This window comes from Megascapheus bottae, chromosome 9 (assembly GCF_031878675.1).
Source record: "Megascapheus bottae isolate mThoBot1 chromosome 9, mThoBot2.hap1, whole genome shotgun sequence".
Taxonomy (NCBI): domain Eukaryota; kingdom Metazoa; phylum Chordata; class Mammalia; order Rodentia; family Geomyidae; genus Megascapheus; species Megascapheus bottae.
This window is the reverse complement of record NC_143517.1, coordinates 397,951-415,071: the sequence shown is the minus strand read 5'-3', so window position 1 is coordinate 415,071 and position 17,121 is coordinate 397,951. Positions and strand designations below refer to the sequence as shown.

The 17,121-nt window shown below is 38.8% G+C and overlaps 1 protein-coding gene across 1 annotated transcript in view; it reads left to right on the top strand.

The window, feature by feature from the left end:
* Nucleotides 1-17,121, top strand: part of LOC150058669 (coiled-coil domain-containing protein 7-like) — a 263,512-nt gene that overhangs the window by 19,355 nt on the left and 227,036 nt on the right. Inside the window, exons 4-6 of the mRNA XM_090339663.1 lie at nucleotides 9,038-9,121; nucleotides 12,623-12,643; nucleotides 13,363-13,395. Of these exons, the coding sequence (XP_090195789.1) occupies nucleotides 9,038-9,121; nucleotides 12,623-12,643; nucleotides 13,363-13,395 (138 nt within the window). The remainder of the gene's footprint in view (nucleotides 1-9,037; nucleotides 9,122-12,622; nucleotides 12,644-13,362; nucleotides 13,396-17,121) is intronic.

The following is a 17,121-nucleotide window of genomic DNA, read 5'->3' as shown; positions in this document are numbered from 1 at the left end:
AGGCAGCTTGCAGGATCGATTGTGTCTCGGGATCAAGAAACAGCTTGCCCCTTATTTCAGGTATATCAAGAGGATGATAGACCAGTGGGGTCTGGTTCTCAATAATTTTATCTACTACCTTTTTACTTAAATGTTTTTGAGCTTGATCTTGTACCCCGCCCCCATCGGATGCTCTTACTGTGGGGAGGGTGGACCAACAAGCATGGTTATTATTGCCAAATTTATTCCAGGAGGGGCTAACTCCCAGAGCCCTTTTAATGAACAGGGCATACCAATAAGTTTTATTACCAGACATGCATGACGTGACCTCCTCATAACGAGCACGTAAGGTATCCCAAAAATCATGGCAAGGGTACTGGGGTAGAGATTCCCCAGGTGCCTGTGGCTTGACCTTTGGGCCTGGCCAGCAAAGATTAGTGAGGGTGGGCATAGGGCACCCAGCCTCCTTCCCAGCCATAAGAATGGCTGCCCTTTTTCCATCTGGGCAATAGTTAAGAACAAAATAACAATGTTGAGTGGGTGGTGGTGGTGTCATATACACAATCCCTACCACATGGGTTTGCAAGCTTCTTCTGGAGGATTGCTCTAGATAGCCCGGGGTTGTCCAATCCCATACTGATGATGGGTATCTTGACTCCAAGAAGAAATAGAATCAGCATTGTGAGGTCATTATTTATTCTGAAAGAGAAGAGAGAGAGATATCCTTAGGAGGCAAAGAGCCTTCTGGGTTCTCATCAATATTATTGGGGTCCCTTCCCATTTGGGGACAATATTTAAGATTCCTTGCAGGGACCCAAATTGGCGTTGCTTCATCAGTTGGGAAAACACAACCAAATCTTCTTCCAGGTGTAATGAGGAGATTGGGGCCCCTCGATTCCCCATTAAAGGGGTCCTTCCACTGGAAATAGACAGTCCAATATGGAATAGAGGTTGTCCAGTGTTTCTGAAAGGGTGAGAGATGCTACCCTTTGGCAAAATTTAAAATATTGAGAGTAAAGAAGGCCATCTTTAGCTGATCATGATGGGGAGGAGTGTTCCCCCTTTTGTTTTATTAATTGAGATTTTCAGACATGGTTATATCTTTCTACTATTGCCTGTCTTCTGGGATTATGAGGGATACCAGTAGTATGGGTAATTTGCCATTGTTTAAATAAGTCATCAAGAGACTTGCTTACAAAACATGGACCATTATTGATTTTTATTTGGTCTGGCAATCCAAGAGTAGCAAAACATTGAAGAAAATGACTGATAGAATGTTTATCTCTCTCCCTGGAATGGGCTGTAGTCCAGCAGGTGTGGGAAAAGGTGTCTATTATTAAAAAATGTATTTAAGTTTTCCAAAAGAGGGAAAACATGTAACATCCATTTGCCACAGGTTATTAGGCCTAAGACCTCGAGGGTTAACACCACTCATTTGGAGTGGTGGAACCTGTAAAAAAAAAAGGGTGGCATGACTTACAGGTCCTAATAATCTTTTTTAGATCTTTAATGGCAACTTGGGGAAAGTGGTGGTGTAGTCCTCTCCAGTTGACATGTGTGAACTGATGGAAAGAGGTAGCTTCCTGTAAAGAGTAACATTCAGGGGCAGAGGCTAACCGGTCACTGAGGACATTGACTTTGGTCAAAATACTCGGAAGGCTTTGATGTCCCCTCAGATGTTGAAGAAACATAGGAGCAATCCTTTGTTTGAGCAAATTTCTAGCTTGAATCATCAAAAAAGTGATGGGGTGGTTGTCCAGTTTAATATGAGCTTCTATGAGGTTAGGTAACAAATTGACTACATAAAGGCTATCTGAGAACAGGTAAAGAGGACCAGTAACTATGGTGAATAATGCTGCAATGAACATTGCTGTGGTAGTGGATTTAGTATGCCCTAGTTTCTGGATGGTTGGGTAAATGCCAAGTAGTGGAATTGCTGGGTCATAGAGGAGCTCTATGTTTAGCCTTTTGAGGCACTGCCATATTGCTTTCCATAGTGGTTGAACGAGTTTGCACTCCCACCAACAGTGTAGTAGTGATCCCTCCTGGCCACATCCCCTCCAGCATCTGTTGTTATTAGTTTTCTTGATCCTGGCCATTCTAACTGGAGTAAGGTGGAATCTTAGAGTTGTTTTGATTTGCATTTCTTTTATGACCAAAGATGTTGAGCATTTCTTCATGTGTCTATAGGCCATTTTTGTTTCTTCTTCAGAGAAGACTCTCTTTAAATCTTTGGCCCATTTTTTAATGGGATGGTTGTTACTTTGGAGATTAGTTTTGGAGTGATTCAATGTTTTGAGCTGTTGATATATTTTAGATATGAGGCCTTTGTCCGTTGTTTGGTTGGTGAAAATCTTCTCCCACTCTGTAGGCTTCCTAATTAATTTACTAGCTATGTCCTTTGCCATACAAAAGCTTTGCAATTTAATGCAGTCCCACTTATCCAGCCTTTCTCTTATTTGCTGTGATTCTTGGTCTTTATTAGGAAAGTTTCGACCTGTGCCAAGGAGGCCTAGTGTATCTCCTATTCCTTCTTGTAAAGTTTTCAGTGTGTCAGCTTTTACCTCCAGGTCTTTGATCCATTTGGAGTTAATTCTAGTGCAGGGTGACAAAGAAGGCTCCAACTTTAGTTTTCTGCAGGTGCTTAACCAGTTCTGCCAGCACAACTTGTTGAAGAGGCTGTCTTTCTTCCATTCTATTTTTTGGCTCCCTTGTCAAAGATTAGGTGGCTATAAGTCTGTGGTTTTAATATCTGGGTCCTCAGTTCTATTCCATTGGTCTTCAGGCCTGTTCTTGTACCAGTATCAAGCTGTTTTGATAATTATAGCTCTGTAATAGAGTCTAAAGTTTGGAATTGAAATTCCTCCGGCCTAGATGTCCCTCAGTTGATGAGTGGATCAACAAGTTGTGGTATTTGTACACAATGGAATTCTATGCTGTTGTCCGAAAAAAACGACATCTTTCCATTTGTTAGGAAATGGAAAGTCTTAGAAAAAAAATCATATTAAGTGAAGTAAGCCAGACTCAAAGGAACTTAGGCTCAGTGGTTTCCGTCATTTGTCATAATCAGCAGAAACCTTGGGCTCTACTAGCAGAGATCTGCAATAGAGCAAAACCTTGATACATAAGGCCATATAGTATGAAGCTAATTGAAAAGACATCCAGGATATTGAAACAAAAGCCATATAATGAATGATTGTTGTCCTTAATGTACTATGTTATCTCTCATCTCTTTTGCTGTCCCTTGGTTATCTCATATTGTTACAGTATCTCACTTTGTTATCTGATATATTGGATTTATTTGTGTTTGGTTATTTGAAATTGGATAGGGAAGGGGGGAAAGCCAAGATGGGGGCGGTTGGAGGGGAGGGTAATGGGGACCAAGACATGTGAAAGGGTATCAATATATGTGAATTAATGCACCTTCTATCTGGCAAATATCATGTAACCCTTTTATTAATTACAATAAAAAATATATTTAAAAAAGAGGACCATTAACCTCAGGTAGCACTATGACCACAGCATAAAGTTCCTTAAATTGGGCTAAGCCCTGTATTTCATGAGACAGGGTCACTTCAGAAGAAGAATTGCCTTTCCCTGGGGAGAAAATAACAACGGAAGCCCCCTTCTTGCCTCCATCCATGAATACGGTGGGGAAGAAGGGATCGGCTTCACTTAGAAAAAGTTTTGTAGGTCGCCACTCCAGCTGACTAACGAGATCCTCCATTTATGGGGACCATAATGACAATCCAGTTTACCTGGAAAGCCTTCCATGGCTATTGCTAGTCTAGCATTATTTCTTTGTAGCCAAGAGACATCATTAATCCTGAAGGAGACAATAAGAGAGTGGGGTTCCTTCCCAAAAAGAGAGGTGGATAAATCTCATTGTTTGACAATACAGTCTTCCATCTGTCAATCATGGAATAAACTCTAGGTGCTCCTCCAAATGAGAGGTGAATCCAGTGAATAGGTTTCACTTCCTGGCCTTAAAGGGCAGTAAGGAAGGTCTGTCCTGATAGGATATAGAGCATTCGGGGCATAGCAGGATCATTCCTCTTTAAGGCTGCTTCATTAATAGCTAACTGACTTTTATTTAGAACCTCTTTATGATCAGTTGAAAAGTTACTATGGAGGTCAGATCAAGACCCTTTAAAAGATCAAAAAGGGGTGTGAGGGTTGCAGTGGTTATGGAGATCCCTGGCCTCATCCAATTAATTTCACCAAGAAGTTTTTGAAGTTGGGGCAGGGTGCAAGTGTCTTGGATAGATAATTGGGGTTTTAAAGGAGACACAACATCCAGTGTTAGGACAGCTTCCAGGATTTTAAAGGCGGGTATCTTTTGGATTTTTTCTGGGGCAATTTGGAGGCCATTATTTTTTAATAGTTGGAGACATTTATTAAAGATGCAATCTAAATGCTGAGTGTCTTGGCTTCCTATAATGGTATCCATATATACATAGAAAAGTGAGCCTGTTTCCTTGGTAAGGGGGATAAGACTCTAGACATATAGTCCTGATATATAGGGGGACTATTGGCCATACCTTGAGGTAGTACTGTCCATTCAAAATGCAAATCAGGGCCTTTATAATTTAGAAGGAAACGAGAAGGCAAACCTCTCAGTATCTTCTGGGTGGAGAGGAATAGAGAAAAAACAGTCCTTGATGTCTATAACTATGCGATATTTGTCATTAGGAATGGCAGGTAACCAGGGCATCCCCCTTAGAGGGGTCCCAAAAGGTTCCATTCTCTCATTTATTTCTCTCAAATCTTGGAGTAGTCTCCACTTGCCATTAGACTTTTTAATCACAAATACTGGGGAGTTCCAAGGGCTCAGGGATCTTTGGAAGTGGCCCAACTGGATTTGTTGGCCAACCTAATGATGAAGTTGCTCTAATTTTTGGCGAGGTAGTGGCCACTGCTCCACCCAGACAAGGGGACCCAGAGTCCAACGTATTTTCGGTGCCCCAGAGGAGCAATGGCCCTTAGGATTGGGGGTGACGCCGAGAGCAGGAGAGCGGTTGACCCTTTCTGATTATCTCAAACGTACAGTCGTCCCTATAATTTGGATGCCATCTTTGACCCTCGTGAAAATATTGCTGGTACTCATCCTCATGCAGGGGATCATCATAAAAGGCTTTATGGTCAGAGGTAATAAATGCCTCTGTCTCTCCCAATACATCTTGGCTCAGCAAATTGGCGGTTAAGCCTGAGGCCACTAGGGGGCAAACTTCTCCCATGTTGCCATCGGGATCCTCCCAAGTTACCCAATAAGCCATCATCTGCATTCCTGTCTGTCCTCCAACCCCCAACAGAGGGGGACCAGCAACCAGCTTCCACTGAGGGGGAATTTCCTCTTTTCTAAGCACCATCCGATCTGTGCCTGTATCAATGAGGCACTTGAAGGGCTTTCTCCCTTATACAGGGTGCACCAGTTAATAAGGCCCGGAAGAACTGCTCTTCCCAGAGCCATCCAATCAGCGGCAGTACATGGTTGATGAGCAAGGCCCTGGAGGATTGTTTCTGTCCAAGGAGCATTAGGGCCATCTTCTAAGACAGCCTTTTTGAGTTCCTTAAGGTCACCAGCCTCCCATGGATACCAGGCTACAGGACAGTTACCACCACGTTAATAGGAAATAGTTGGTAGGACTCTGAACTAGGTGGTGGGTGGAGCCCTGGCACCGAGTGGGTTGGGAAGCCAGCAGGGCAGCCCAGGCTCAGACCCTTATGTGATAAGACTGCTGAGGCCTCAGGGTCCAGTGTGATGAGGGAGGAGCAGAGGGTGATGTAAAAACATTGGAAGAAGATCTGATCTCTGACAAAGAAGGATAAAGGTTAGATTTGGATCCCGGGGTCCAAGTTGCAGTCAGCATCTAAAGGATTGACAGGCTCCTTATCTGAATTCTTTTGAGGCCCTTTCACATCTCCCTGGGAGGAGTCTGGAGTTCCTGTTGACAGAGAGATTAGGATCTCCACATGGAGTAAGGGAGGTGTTGGGCTTCTTAGGTTTCTCTTTGTTGCCTGAGCTCTTAGAGGATTCGCCCTTGGTTTGGAGGAGGAAAACAGCTCTTTAGAGTGGCTAAGACAGGATAAACTCCAAGTGGAGGAATCTCTTCCCGATTAATCTGGGCTTTTCTGATCAGTTGTACTCTATCCCAGGTATCCCAATCAAACAGCTGGCAGCCACAGGGCGACTTTAACTAAAGTCTCCCAAGCTTTAACTGCCTGAGCTTCAGAAATCTCTAACCCTCGACTCTTAAGTAGGATCTTAAGAGAATCAAGGGAAGGGTCATTCTTAGAAAAATCTGTCCCATATTTTATGGGAATATACTTACCCGCAGTTTGATTGGCTTGTAGGCGGCAAAAGTTTCCTCACATGGGGCACCAGTTGTTGTTCTCCAGTAACACGGGTATGAGAGGGACACCCAGGGCCAGCCTGAAGTCCCACGGAGCCAAGTGAGATGGCAAGTATTGATAACTCAGCCCTCCCCCAATTACCAGGGAGAAAATGACACTGAGCCAGGAGCTGTATCAGCAATGAAAGTGCAGCAGATCTCAGATTTATTATGTGGGGCACATAGTTATATACTGTGGGGTAAAGAGGAGGTGGGAACTGGGAAAGGAGCCAATACAAAAAAGGCCAAGGTGCTATCACTTAGGGTCAGGGCAAACTTTCAGGTACTGGATGGGACCAGTGCAGGAAAGCTCGGGGGCTGAAGACTTGCCCTAGAGGGTTGAGTTGAGTCACTTAAACAGAAATAACTCAAGAGTGGTATGCAAGGAATGCCTGGCCAAAGCCCTTTGATGGCCACTGAGCCAGAAAGGTGAACAGGCCCCAGAGATGGTGATCAGGCCCCAACACTACAGTATAACTGAACACGTAGATATACAGTATTGTTTAACAACCATCAACTGTAGATCCATGCATTATAAAAGTTGAAGGATGAACAGAGGACCAGAGATAGAAAAATATTATGAAAAACAAGAGGGGAGGTAAGAAAAGAGTAATGTAGGAGTGTAAGATTAATATAGTAATGAAAGAAAGGGATAGAGTAAGGATAACTGACTAAGGTGACAGAAAGCTAAAATAGTTGAGTACAAAATTTAGAAAAAATAAGATAAAACTTATGAAAATAAGAAGAGTAATAAGAATATATAAAGATAAGAGGAAGGTATATGTAGGAGAGATCAATGACAAAAATTTTTTAAAAGTAAAAATAAACAACAACAAAAAGAAACCATGAACAAAGATGGGGAGATCCCACAGAACTGTGATTTCTTTTTTTTTTTTTTTTTTTTTGCCAGTCCTGGGCTTGAGCTCAGGGCCTGAGCACTGTCCTTGGAATTTTCTCAAGGCTAGAGCTCTATCACTTGAGCCTCAGCACCACTTCGGCTTTTTTCTATGTATGTGGTACCGAGGAATCGAACCGGGGTCTTCATGCATTCTAGGCAAGCACTTTAACCACTAGGCCAAACTCCTGGCCCAGAATTGTGATTTCTTAAAAAGCAATATTAGGGTTAAGAACCAACAGATTAAAAAGCAGGTGACTGTATCAATAAAATATAATTTGTATCTAGTCTGTACCCAGTACTGTCACTATGTTTCTAGGAATGACCACAATGATAAAAGTAAAGCGGGGGAGGGGGAGATGGAAAGAATCATAACATTAAAAAAAAAAGGTGGAGGTAAAATGGCAAATAAAAGAACACATAAAAATGCAAATGAAAAAGGTAGTAAAAAAAGGGGGCCACTCTATAGACTGTTCGTGCATGCTGGGCAAGCACTAGGCCAAACTCCCAACCCCCATTTTCCCATCCTCTTAATGGTTAGGTATTTCCTAGGAGTATCTCAAAAGTATTCTGATGATTGGGGCCGGGAGTTTGGCCTAGTGGTAGAGTGCTTGCCTAGCATGCATGAAGACCTGGGTTCGATTCCTCGGTACCACATACATAGCAAAAAGCCGGAAGTGGTGTTGAGGCTCAAGTGGTAGAGTGCTAGCCTTGAGAAAGTCTAAGGACAGTGCTCAAGCCCTGAACCCAAGCCCAGGACTGGCAAAAAAAAATATTCTGATGTTTTCGTCCTTCTCGGAAGTCCACGTCGGGGGTAAGATGGTGATGGAGCCCTCGAGTAATACAAACCTCTGGAGATCAGACTCTTGGTGCAGATCTAACTTTAGTTTACAAAACATGCTTGCTAAATACAGATCGAGCAGTTGCAGCCACATCATCAAATAGGGACCACTGTCAGCCAATGGTGTCCTGAGACATGCCCCACTTGCTCCAGGTGGGTGGGGCCAGGTGCCCTCAGGCTCCTGATTGCTTGTGTCACTGAGTGTGTACGTGCTGAAGGGCAGATGGCAAACAGCAGGGTTCCCCCACATTCTGAGAATATAATATTTATGGCACAACTGTCATAATCTTAATTGATATGAGCATCTACATTTTGTTTATCATGGATCAAACCACTAATTTACAAACCACTACTATATTAGAAATGATTTAACAATTTTGTTGGGTGCATATTTAACTAAATTTTCTTTATTAGTTACTAAGTGAAAAAAAGCTTTTGGCAAATAACTTATATTTAAAAGTTATTCACAGTCTTTTTCCTTTTTTCTTTCCTTCTTTATTGTATTGTTGGGATTAAGCCCATAGCCTCTCCCATAAAGGATCGAAGATTCTACTAGTAAGCTAGGTCCCTAGCCAAGCTGATTATATATTCTAGGTACATCCATCAGGCCAGTCAAAAATTTCAGAACAAAAATGCTCGATGCTTGATTTACTACATCATACTGGGTACAAAAGGAAAAGAGATTTTAATTGGGTATATCTCATTAATAAGCCACTCTCAGAATGCATTTTTATCTATATATTTGTCTACATATTTGCTACTACACCATTTCAATCATCCTTTTCTACCTTAAATGTTTGAAGGGATATAAATTATACAAAAGAAAATGCTTTGAAAAGTTTGAGAAATATAACCAAGAAATAAGCAACAACTAATATTCAAACAAGTTTTGAAATTATACTTACTTTCCTATTTTGTTATTTTTGAAAGGTTGGAAAAGATATGAAATTATTTGTGACTTATTGTTCAGAATTTGCAACTCAGATAGAAGGAACGGTTAAAGAAGAAGTTACCGTATGTATTCTGTGTAACTTGCTAATGGCAAACTATCAAAACTTGTTTTGTTACTGAAAATTTAATATCATATCAACCTGTAATATTAGCCTGCATTCATTTATTCCCCAAATATATAATGTATAATTTTTATTTAGTCTTCACATTCTTTTTGATTATTTTATCTTCATAATTAAGTTCTGATTCATGTTTTTGTTTTTATGTTGCTTTGTTGCATGTTTCATTAATTTTGTTGGGTTCAGTTTTTAAGTATTTCCCTTTTCTTTTTCTTTCTGTTTATTTTTGGGGGGCGGTCAATCTTGGGACTTGAACTCAGAGCCTTGGCACTGTCCTTAAGCTTTCTCAAGGCTAGTGCTCTACCACTTGAGCTACAGCTCTATTTCCAGCTTTTTCTGTGTAGGTGGTACTGAGGAATTGAAGTCAGGGCTTCATAAGCATGTTAGGCAAGCCCACCACTAAGCCACACTCCCAGCCCCTTAAATATTTTCTCATTTGAATCTTTCTTTTTTATTTAAGGGGCATAGAGCATGCAATCCAGGCCTGGGCTCTGTCCAAGGCTACTGCCTGAGCATTGTCCCTGAGCTCCTCAGCTTGAGGATTCTGCCCTACCCCTGAAGCCACAGCCCCACTTCCCATTTCCTAGTAGATAATTCCAGCCTGGCTTTGAATCATGATCCTCAATCTCAGCCTCCTGAGTAGCTAGGGTTACAGGTATGAGTAACTGTGCCCAGCTTTCATTTAAATCTTTCTAACCATTAAATCTTTCTAACCATTTTTAAATTTTATTGTTTTATAAACAGCATGTTATTGAATTTTACTTGCACAATCACTATAGGTATCTGTTTCATTGACCTATTGAGAAAAAATTGTTTTAAACATGTATTTTATATTTGATTTTTGGTTAGATAGTTTTAGGTAGCTTTATTTACTGTTTATTTTTACAAGAACAATGTGTTGAATACGTTCTTTTTTGTCATTTACTTTTTGGTTTTTTATTTAACAATGATACATTCTGTTTTTGTGACTTTGCTTTAAGAATGATACATTCTTAAATATAAATTGTTCTTCTAATTTTAAAGTTTTATATATATATATTATAATGAATTCAAGGAACAGCCTGGCATGGGGCCTCATGTGTATAATTCTAACTACTCAGGAGGCTGAGATCTGAGGATTGAGGTTCAAAGCCAGCCTGGGCACTAAAGTCGGGGAAACTCTTTTCTCCAGTTAACCATGAGAATACTGGAAGTGGGGCTGTGGCTCAAGGGGTAGGGCAGTAGCCTTGAGTTGAAGAGCTCTGGGAGGACACCCAGGCCTGCAGTTCAAGCTCCATAACCAGCCCCTGCCAAAACAAATTCAGGGAAGTTTAGAAAGGTCAAAGAGGAGTGAAAGACCCTTTTTCCCCCCTTTAATTTTGCTTTTTCATTGTTTTTTCTCATTGGTTATCATTACTGATAATGGAGCATTTTTCTAGTTAGAGGGTACTCCATAAACAAATTGCAAGTCCTTCTCAAAATTTCTGTTTCTCATTTTTTGGCATAGCAATGGAAGTGCATACTCATTCAGAGGATATTTTGTGTATATATAAATTGTATATTTCCTTTATTCATGTTGTCAGTAAACATTTGTGTTGTTTTCAACACAGCATTATGAAAATGCTGTGAATATGGTTATGCAAATAGTTCTTAAAGATTTATATAACAAAAACATTAAATTAACTATATATACATGTTAAATTATGTAAGGTAGTGAAATATCTTCAAAATGAAAATATAGACCATTTATGAAAGAAATCAAGATACCAGAAGATCTCTCAGTCTCATGATTCAGCAGAACACATATTACGAACATGGCCATACTACAGAAAACTATCTATGTACTCAATGTAACCCCTCCCCAAATTCCACTGCCAGGCTACACAGAGGTATCAAGATTAATCCCAAAGTTTTTAGGGATAGACAAGTGATCTTGAATATCAAAACAAACAAACAATCCTGAGCCAAAAGATCAATAGAAATGTCACCATAATCTTAGTTTAACTAAATCAGAAGCCACGTTGACAAAGAAAGCAACATGTTACTAAGACAAAACAAGTATAGAGATCAAATGGAAAGAATAAAAGACTCATAAATGTGCCTACACAATAAATAGCCAGCTAATTTTTGACAAAGATGCCAACAATATAAGTGGGAGGAGAAGATGGCCTCTTTAACAAACTGTTGAACAAAGAAAATGATGAAAAATATAGGCATAGATAGTCCCTGAACAGAAACTTCATAGCACAGCAAATAACAGTAAGGATTTGACAACTGGCATTACATTCAGTCAAAAACACTTGTGTTTAGCAAAGTGACCAGCCATGTGAAGAGACAGCCTAGGAAATGAGAAAAGTCTTTGTTATTGTCTATCAAGCGATCAGTAAGCAACTCAGTTATTCAAGAGCTCCAAACTCTGGGAATGTGGCTCAATAGACAAGTGCTTGCCTAGCATGCATGAAGCCCTGGGTTTCATTCCTCAGTAACACATAAAAAGAAAAATCCCAAAGGGTGCTGTGAATCATGTGGTAGAGTGCTAGTTGTGAGCAGAGAGGCTAAGGGACAGAACACAGGCCCAAAGTTCAAGCCACAGGACTGGCAACCAAAGAAAGAAAGAAGAGAGAGAGAGAGAGAGAGAGAGAGAGAGAGAGAGAGAGAGAGAGAGAGAGAGAGAGAGAGAGAGAGAGAGAGAGAGAGAGAGAGTTAAAAAAATCTAAATTCCAAACAACAAACAATAAGTGAGCAAATGATTTGAAATATGTTTAAAAAGTAAATATAAATGGGGCTGAGAGTTTGGCCTAGTGGTAGAGTGCTTGCCTAGCATGCATGAAGATCCGAGTTAAATTCCTGGGTACCACATGCATACTAAAAAAGCTGGAAATGGTGCTGAGGCTCAAGTGATAGGGCTCTAGCCTTGACAAAGTCCAAGGACAGCGCTCAGGCCCTGACCTCAAGCCCAGAACTGGCAAAAAAAAATACTCAAGAGGCTGAGAACTGAGGATCAAGTTTCAAAGCCAGCCTAGGCACAAAAGGACCTGAGACTCATATCTCCAATTAACCTCTAGAAAATAGGAAGTGGGGTAGTGTGGTAGCTTTGAGCTGAAGAGCTCAGGGATAGTACCCAGGCCCAGTTCAAGCCCCATGACCGCCCCCCACCACACAATTTAAAAAAAGATGAAAAAAAGTATTTAAATTTTATTGGTCATTTATGGTTGGATAATAGAACATGATATTTATAAATTCTTTTGGGGTCTCAATGGAGATGCATATAAGATAGAGAATATCTTTTTATTCTAAAGTTTTTTTAAGTTGTCTGTACAAAGTGATATAAGACAGTCTTTAAATATATCAATAGAAATACAATAGAGAGATGTTTTATCAATGAGCAGTTTTACAAGGTGAATTATAAGTGGAAATATATTACAGACTTATTTTTAAATATACTAATTAAAACTTTATTTTTCAGATTTTGAATTCTCTTTTCAAGGTATGTTCTATATATTACAGAATGAACATTAAAATGTAATAGATTAATATAAAATTAGCAAAGCAAAGTTTCCAAAGTTTTGAGGCAATGACAGAACTTGTACATTTTCAACTTTATCTTTTTTTTTTTTTTGCCAGACCTGGGGCTTGAACTCAGAGCCTGAGCACTGTCTTTGGGCTTTCTCAAGTCTAGAACTCTACCACTTAAGCCACAGCACTACTTCTAGTTTTTTCTACTAATGACATACCGAGGACTTGAACCTGGATCTTTGTGCTTGCTAGGCAAACGCTTTACCATTAGGCCAAAGTCCTGGTCCTATAGATCTTTTTTTTTTGCCAGTCCTGAGCCTTGAACTCAGGGCCTGAGCACTATCCTTGGGCTTTTTCAAGGCTAGAGCTCTACCACTTGAGCCAAAGCACCATTTCTGGCTTTTTCTAAGTATATGTGATACCCAGGAATTGAACCTGGGTCTTTGGGCATGCTAGGCAAGCATTCTACCACAAGGCCAAACTCCCAGCCCCCTATAGATCTTTTTAATACACAGATGAATGTTACAATATCCTTGTTCTGAGCCTTAATTGATGCCTGAAAAAGGACTGATGCCTGACCCAGTATGAAGCACAGTTTATACATATATACATATTTATTTCAATAAAGAAGTTTAGCTTGTCATTTAATTTTACTTGTTAATAACTTTTCATTCTTTATTTTTTTAAAAGTGGTTTCAACATCAAGTCAATCACGTGGAGGAGGTAAATATATGTTTATTGATCATTAATTAATGTTTTTTAGTCATTTCAAAACGAATTTGCAGATATATAAATTATTTTTAATTAATACCTGCCAGATATAAAATAATTTTTAATTTTGTAAGAGTAGTGAATTGAATTATATGTTTTTCAATGATGTAAATGCTATATTCATAAATAAATTTTGTATATATCTTGTTTGACTGAAACATTTTTTCTCTTAAAATTGAATATTAACTATTTAGCTATATCCCCTTTTCTAATTTGCATAATAAGTGACAAGGAAGCATTTATTAACATCTGAATTTCTACTATATTTAAAACACAAGTCCAAAATGTGTATATTTTTTAAAAAATTGCCCTGATATTTAATTAATGAAGGCCTTCTCTATTTGTGATTTTCAAGTACTTTATTAACGTTTTGGAAACTACTGGCCTCTGACTTATTCTATTTTAGAAAAGACTTTGTATATCCCTCTAACATAAAAGATAACTTTTCAAGTTAGCTTTTGCTTTTTTAGAAATATTCTATGGAACTATTTTCTACTTTATTCCAATTAAACACAGTTTAAAAACCCCAGCTCAGACCCAGAGTTTGGCCTAGTGGTAAAGTGCTTGCATAGTATGCATGAACACCCAGGTTGGATTCTTCAGTACCACATGCATAGAAAAAGCCAGAAATGGTACTATGACTCAAGAGTCAGAGTGATAGCCTTGAGGAAAAAGCCCAAGGACAGTGCTCAGGCCCTGAGTTCAAGCTCCAGGACTGGAAAACTAAACAAAACAAAAACCCTGGCTCATAAATGAAACTCATTTATTTGGAATATAAATATAAAATTAAGAAATATAGACCGAGTCTTAATTTGTATTTGGCTCAAATGTGGAAGAGCTTCATGGTACATAGTCACTTTACTCTAGAACAGGTCTAGGGGATACTGGGAAAATTTTTTTTTAAAATATGCCATGTTATTAGTGTATTTGCAGAAGAGTAGTGTGCAGGGAATTTTCTGTATTGTCCTTTAAAATTTATTCTTTACAGTTTCAAAGAAATTTACCCTATCTTCTGTTTACTTATACTTTAAATCTAGAAACTTTTTCTGAACTGCTTTCTTTATGATTGTATCCACTGCTCTTGTTTTATATTTGTTTTTCTGTCCATGTGCATGGCCTATATCAGTTTTCAAATTTTTCTGTCTTTAGCATGTACTTTCAGTTATACACTGGACCTTTTTGCTAATAAAATTTCCTTATTTTTAGATTTTGTTTTATATTTTTGACAGTAATGGGAATTGAACTCAGGACCTAGGCACTGTCTTTGACCTTTCTCAAGGCTAGCAGTCTACCACCTGATTCACATCTCCATTTCTGGCTTTTTCTGTGTATGTGGTACCAAGGAATTGAACCTAGGGTTTCATTCATGCTAGGCAAGCACTCTACTGCTATGCCATATTCATAGCCTTTTTATTTTTTGATCACTTCTTTAAGCAATCAGTTCTTAAACTATATAATTTTATCACTCAAGTTATAGTTGAAAACAGTACTATTCATTATGCTAACAGCTATTGTGTAAACACAAAAAGGTATACTTAAAGAAACAAATATGTATGAGATGACACTAAGAACATCATTATACATGTGGTCTGTCATTGGTTGAAATGACACTGTATATGAGATATTTAGTACATGTGGTAAATGTAATACTTTAAACACTGCTGTGGTCTTTCTGACTTCATTCAGACCTATGGTGAGCATGGGAGAAGTGACTTGGAGTCCTACCTACTTGGAGTTCTAGCTACTCAGGCCACTAAGATCTATAGATATGGTTTCATGTCTGCCTAGTCAGAAAAGTTGATAGCTCATTTCTGTTTAACAAGCAAAAACTGAAAGTGGACATTTGGATCAAGGGATAGAGTGTGAGCCCTCAAGTATAAAAATCAAACACAAGTATGAGAGACTTTGAATACAAGTCCCGTAAAAGCTTATACACATAAGAGATACTATATATTGAGTCAGATTTTATATTCTCTTTGCTAAATTTTCTCAAAAATAAACACTTGACTATAGTACATTGGTTTGCTTCTAATTTCACAAAATGTTTGTTGGTTACTCCTTGCTAAGAAAACCCTATTATTCAGTTGTGAAATATTGCTAGAGAAATTCTTTTCTTTCTTGGTGGGTCATGGGGCTTGCATTATGGGCTTGGCCCCTGTCCCTGAGCTCTTCACCTCAAGGCTACCACCCTACCCTTGGTCCAAGCCTCACTTCCCATTTTCTAGAGGTTATTTGGATAAAAGAGTCTCAGGTCCTTTTGTGCCCAGGCTGGCTTTGAACCTTGATCCTCAGATCTCAGCCTCCTGAATAGCTAGAATCACAGGCATGAGCCACCCCGCCCAGCTGAGAAATTGTCTTTTAAATTGTCATTTTCAACTGTATATTTCTCATCCAAGTTGTACACCAGCCATCAGTTTAGTGTGGATGGATGTTCTATTACCTGAAGTCTATGAAAAACATGTTAAGAGGATGCTGAATGAATTTAATATTATCCCATTGCCACAGAGTTTTTTTAAAGTCATATAAATATTTTCAATTTCCTGCCTTAACTCTTGCCCTTAACTTTCCTAAGACATCAAGAGTACCTGACATAGTGGCAGATTATAGAACAAGTGATACAAACAGAATGAAATTATCAATGGGAATTAGAATATCTGCTTTACCTCCAAATTAAGTTTATTTATAGAAACTTGAAAATTGAGTGATTACTTCTCAATTCAATATTATTTCCTTAGAGAGAAAGGGGTTTCCTTTGTGAACAGAAGAGAATAAATGACGTGGTATGGTGGGAAAAAATTTCAAAACCTCAAGTTATAAAAAAGAATGTTACATAATTGGCTACATACAATTTTCTCCAAATACTACTTGATAATTATAAATAGCACTTTTGAAATGAAGCTCAGCCTTTGTCGTCTATTGTGTCATATCCACTCCTTGTGTACAATTTTCATTTCCAATCTCAATCACTTCCAATACACTAAAGTTATTGATTTGGAAGTCTTTTAAGTGTTATTACAAATTATGCTTGTCTAAAATCATTTTATCTTCTAGTTTTCAAAGAAAACATCTTGTTTTCCTTTCATACTTAAGACATTTTTGCATTATGTATTTTTCTTCTCTTGTTTTGACTCTCCTTTTTATATTAATTGTGGCTAAATCATATGTATCCTTCCTCGTGGCTTTACCCTACACCCCTTTGGTATTGAGCTCAAGGCCTGGACTCGATTCCTGAGCCTCTCTGTTGTGCTCAAGGCTAGCACTCTATCACTTGAGCCAAAGTGCCACTTCCTGCTTTTTCTGAGTAGTTTATTGAAGATAAGTCTCTTTTACTTTCCTACCTTGGCTGCCTTTGAACCGAGATTCTCAGATCTCAACACCCTCAGTAGCTAGGATTATAGGCAGGAGCCACTGGTACCCGGCCATTTTAGCTTTAAATTACATTTATTTCTCTCATTTATGATACATTCTTCTCTAGTTCAAGCCTATATCTGTACCTTTAATTATTCATTATCTAATTTAAAATATTTTATATGGAAATTTATATTTGGTATAAACAAAACTCAAGATTTATAAGTGAGTGGAGAGAAATAGCATAGAAAATGTTTGGGCAGTAAAGCTAATTGGTTTTATTAACATTATTTTTTAGTTGGGATTCAGAGTGTAGCTTACGCATAAAGC